Source organism: Parasteatoda tepidariorum, chromosome 8 (genome assembly GCF_043381705.1).
Source record: "Parasteatoda tepidariorum isolate YZ-2023 chromosome 8, CAS_Ptep_4.0, whole genome shotgun sequence".
In the NCBI taxonomy this organism is placed as follows: domain Eukaryota; kingdom Metazoa; phylum Arthropoda; class Arachnida; order Araneae; family Theridiidae; genus Parasteatoda; species Parasteatoda tepidariorum.
Genome location: NC_092211.1, coordinates 430,143 through 435,412, shown reverse-complemented (window position 1 = coordinate 435,412; position 5,270 = coordinate 430,143). Strand labels below are relative to the sequence as shown.

The following is a 5,270-nucleotide window of genomic DNA, read 5'->3' as shown; positions in this document are numbered from 1 at the left end:
CAAGAATGAAAAATAGCATGAACTTTAAATGTATAAAATAATTCTTTAAGTATTTCCTTAGAAATTTATTTATAAAAATGTCAATAACTCCAAGTGTCTTTTTCATTATTGTAGTGTAGTGTATATATATATGTATATCATATTATAATTATTAATATTTGCTAGAATATGGAAATATATATTCCAATCAGTTATAAATACAATAAATCATTATATCTGTAAATAAATAAACATGGGTTAATAGTATTTACAAGGTTTTTTCCATTTTTTCCCATGATTTATACAGGAAAAAAAACCAATCCTGCAAAGGGTGAGGCAAAAGAGCGCCATTACCGCAGTGGAAATGAGTGTTAAAACACCTTTGTTGTGAATGTTTTATGATACACACAGCATGAAAAAGATTTCTCGCCACTATAAAACAAGAGAACGTTTAACAAAGATACTTTCCGTAATGTTTTATCACACACACTGCAAGAATTAGGTCTCTCTCTAGTATGAACAAGAGATTATACAATTAAGTGACACTTTTGTGTGAATGTTTTACACACAGATTGTGTTAGTTTTTTTTTAAATGTGAACATAAGATCACAAATACTTAAGGTTTTTCTTCAGCGTGAATAAGATAGTGTTGATTTAGTTCAGTTTCAATCGTGAAAGATTTATCACACATGTTGCATGAAAAAGATTTCTTTCTAGTATGAATAAGAGAGTGTTCAATTAAGGTACCTTTCCGTATGAATTTCTTATCACACAGATTGCATGAATAAGGTTTCTCTCCAGTATGAATAAGAGAGTGTCCAATTAAAGTAGCTTTCCGAGTGAATGCTTTACCACACACCCTGCATGAATAAGGTTTCTCGCCAGTATGAATAAGAAAGTGATCAATTAAGTGACGTCTACGACTAAATGATTTATCACACTCGCTGCACGGGTAAGGTTTCTCTCCAGTATGAATAAGATAGTGTTTATTTAAGTGATTCTTCTGTCTGAATGTTTTATCACACACACTGCATGAGTAAGGTTTTTCTCCAGTATGAACAAGATAGTGTTGATTTAAGTTTGTCTTATATGTGAAGGATTTATCACACACACTGCATGAATATGGTTTGTCTCCTGAATGAATAGGTAAGTGATTCTTAAAGTGACCTATCTGTGAGAATGTCTTATTACAAATACTGCATATAAAAGGTCTTTTTGCAGAATGAGTGAGAGAATGTTGCTTTAAATATCTTATATGAGGGAAAGATTTATCACACACATTGCAGGAAAAAGATTGCTCTCTAGTATGAATAGAGTAGTGTCGATTTAAAGTTCCTTTTTCTGCGAATGTTTTACCACATACATCGCATGAATAAGGTCTAGTTCCAGTATGAATAGACGAATGTTCCTTTAAGTTATCGATCTGTGAGAATGTTTTATCGCACATACTGCATAAATAATGTGTTATTTATAATTAGAACAAAATTAGATTTATATCACAGAACAATTTGCTATAAACACCGCCATATTAAGATTTTATGTAAGAGATTATTTTCACACAAAATATGATGAAAAAATGTCCAATTTTTTAAATAGCTACTAAATAAGAATATTTCATTACGTTTACGGAGAGAGTTTTCATAACGTGATTGACGCCAAAATTTGGCGAGTTCCCTGCGAGTGCCTGCAGGGAGTTTCCGGATGAGGCGTGGTCAAAAACGTCAAATAATGACGATTTCGCAATTCACTGATTCGCTTAGACAAGGAGTTGTCAATTGACTCCGCCTTCATCACGTGGTATGCGACGATTTTTGCTTATTTTTGATTATTAGGTTGTGAGCAATCCTGATTAAGGCTGCTATTTGGCGACAGTAAGGCAAAAATGTTAATTTCGCAAACTTTAAGCGTATTTTTTTAACATTAAATATTTCATAAATTTGATGTCATTTCGCGCCATTTTTTATAATATTTGTTACTATTAAGTAAATAGTTAGTTCTTTTTAACTCGGAATACAGCAGTTTTTAAATTTAAAATATATTTAATTAGCTGGAAAAACGAAAGGCATATTAGCAGATAATAAGGCCATGTTAGTGACTGAAAAAAAAAAAAAATCGCTGTTTGTGTTTGGCGCGCATTAAGGGTTGTCTCAATTTCAAGAGCGGACACGGTTCTCTTCTATTTATTTGTTTGTTACTGGTTTGTTAATTAAAGTTTTAAAACCAGACGTCATTCCGATTAAGGGCAATTTTATACTTAAGTTTCGGTTTTCAGAAATAGGGTTAATCAGGGCCGGATTTAAGTTCGGCGAGGCCCCAAACTACTGAAAAAGATGGGGCCCTTATAAGTTCAATTCTATTTATATACACCTGAGGAAAACTGTCATTTTTTATTGTTGAGTATTAACATTAAATTATTAAAAAAATTTCTTTACGTTACATTTTGTTTTGCTGCTCAAAATCCATAGACTTAGAAACATGAAATTATGAAGGGGTGGTAGAAAATATGCTAGGAGTTAGAAAGAAATACATGAAAGTATAATTTGATTATTAGTTTTATTCTTTTTATGACCACCGTTGAAACACTGACTCAATTTTGAGTTTACAACTACCCATGTTTAACTACGTAGCCTTGTAATTTTGAACTCAATGCAAAAGAGCAGGGAGCTTCTGGATCAGTACCCAGAGGTATTGATTTGTTATGAGAACTTAGTGAACTTTGTGACCCAGACAGATTTAGCATGCACCAGTCACCATTTTATACATGGGTATTCTTCGGCCAGCTGGATTCGAACTCCCATTCTCATGCACACGAGTCCATAGTCCTCAACCAGGCTATTACAGCCAAATTATTCGTTTATTTTATAACAGTCATTGAAAAGCCCATCCAATTTCCAGTTTCGACTACTAATGTTCAACTCCGTAGCCTTGTAATTTTTACCCCAATCCAGCAAACAAGAGAACTCCAGGATCGAGTATTTGATGAAATTTTTGCCTTCGTGGAGTACGTTTTGATGGAACCAACCCACATTTGAGTTACATGGAGAGGAAAACCACGAAAGCCTCCGTCGGTTAGTCTGACAGCAAGGGGGATCTAACCCATGATCCGTCTACCACTGAGTATATTTTACATCAGCACTGTGGTCGGTGCAAGCCGGAAGTAGAATTCATATCGACCAGCAGCCATCACTGGCATTCGAACTCGGTTCACCTCATTCGAAGGCAAATGCTCTATCCCTCGAGTTCATCTTCACTGAGTGATAACTTTGCGGGGGTACCAATTTTCCAATTTTATTGATTTGCTTGAATTTAGTCATCTTTAAAATGTAAATGGCAATCGTAATTTTTGTATAAAAAATGGAAATAGCCGTTTTTCCTCATATCTGCAATGATTAATGAAAAGCAACCACGAGGGTTAGTGAGCAAAGTGAACGAGGGGCGGAGCCTTCTAGTTTTTTAAATAATTGTTAAATTATTAGTTTTACATGCATACTTTAAAAAAAATAAGAAAAACATTTTTCAGTATAAAGAAATAAAAATAAAAAACTGTCATCAGCTGGAATAGAAGCCACGATCTCACAGTTTCGTGTTAGATTTCATAATCTTCAGCCCCAATTGTGCACACCTGCTTTGCGAATTTTTTTTATAATTTTTTTTTAAAAAATTTATAGATTAAGTCATTTGGATACTTGACATTCTTGATTTTGTCGAAAATGTCCGGATATGTTCTTGATGTGAAACTTTTTGACTCGTGTTTTTTTCCCCTTCAATTTTGCGAAAAAATAATTTTCTTAAAAAAATTTGAGGAGTCAAAATAGAAGGCTCTCCTAAATTTTGAGAAAAAATATCTGTTTGCATGCGACAATACAGTACCTTTTATGAATTGTGAATCATAGTACTGAGCACACTGATAAAAAAAAAGTATGGTCAAAACTATTAGAATATAGTAAAATTTTCGGTATTTATGGGAACAACAAAATACAGGATAGTTTTTTTCAATATTGATCTGGTTATGATTTCTCATGAAATTAACATAATAAAAATATAGTTTTTTGCCATGCTGTTAGGTAGTAAATGTGTTAAATTTTTTAATTTTATCATGATACCTTAGGAAAGTAGTTCCAAACTGTCTTCTATGGAACTTAATGATTTTAGAGCGAATTAGTACATTTTACAACCGGGGATGAATACTTTTATAACATTTAGAAATAAACTATAATTCGGCTTACCTTATTCATTTTCAGCTTTTGTATATACACCAAAAATAAATTCAAAATTGACTAGATATAGCACAAGGATTGCAAATTTAACTATCGGCTATAAAACCTTATTTTAGATTGTTAATGATAAAACAATGAAAATTCTTCATTCCTCTAATTAAATATTTTTAAAATAGTCTTTTTTTTTTTGGTTATAACGTTCACAATTACCTTAATAAACTTTAATCGTAATATCGGAATTCCGTAGAGGGAAGCCTAAATAATAATTGGGAACCGCTGCCTTTGAGTATGGCATGATAATCACTAATTCGGTTCATTTTATTTTTGACTTTTGCATTTTGTGGTAATAAGAGCGATAATTTTAAAAACTTGAATTTTCGATAAACTGCTGCATAGTGAACAGAAAAATTACCAAATGAATGATTTAAATACCATATATTTTGGTCTTGTTACCAAAATTGTTTTTTTTCTTTTCCTCTTTTTTTGCGAGAAGTGTCGTAATTTTTTCTCCGTGAGTTATTTTGTGTTCTAAAACTTTCGCACTATTTATTTAGACATATATACTGAAAATGGCCCTTAGCATTGAATGTCAAATCCAATCATGGAAATAAGGCTATTTTTTCACACTTTGACTTCTACACTTATTTTAAATATTAATATTACAGATAAATTATTTTTATGCAACAATGCAATTAAACTAAGCATACCAAATTCATTTAGAAATAGTATTAAAAATAGTATAAGGAATAAGAAATTAATACCTTACTTTTTATTTACATAAAAATTGTGTGTAGCCAGCAATTATTTTATATTTTTAAACACTTCGATTAGATTTTAAAAAGCATCCAATTATGTAAAAAAAAAAAAAAAAAACGGTNTCTCTATGTAAAAAAAAAAAAAAAAAATAGTGCGTGGAGTCCCTCTGCGCGGAAGAAATTAAAGCTCGCAACCTGCGATGTTAATTGTAGAAGAATCAGCAGTCGTGAAAGGATTACTAGTTCTATTCAACGACTCTTTTTCCTGTGCCGCTCTCTTCCGTCTTTCCTGATTCCTGTTCTAGCAGAAACCAAGTAT

At 32.0% G+C, this 5,270-nt stretch overlaps 1 protein-coding gene across 1 annotated transcript; it reads right to left on the bottom strand.

The window, feature by feature from the left end:
* Positions 1–595: 595 nt before the first annotated feature.
* On the bottom strand, positions 596–1,426 carry LOC122271810 (gastrula zinc finger protein XlCGF57.1). The gene has a single exon (XM_043054280.2). It carries the CDS (start codon positions 1,424–1,426, stop codon positions 596–598), a length of 831 nt encoding a protein of 276 aa, XP_042910214.1.
* Positions 1,427–5,270: the final 3,844 nt, after the last annotated feature.

Bases quoted from the DNA above. Each gene is read 5' to 3' on its own strand.
- LOC122271810 (XM_043054280.2), bottom strand. From the start codon at position 1,426: ATGTGCGATAAAACATTCTCACAGATCGATAACTTAAAGGAACATTCG.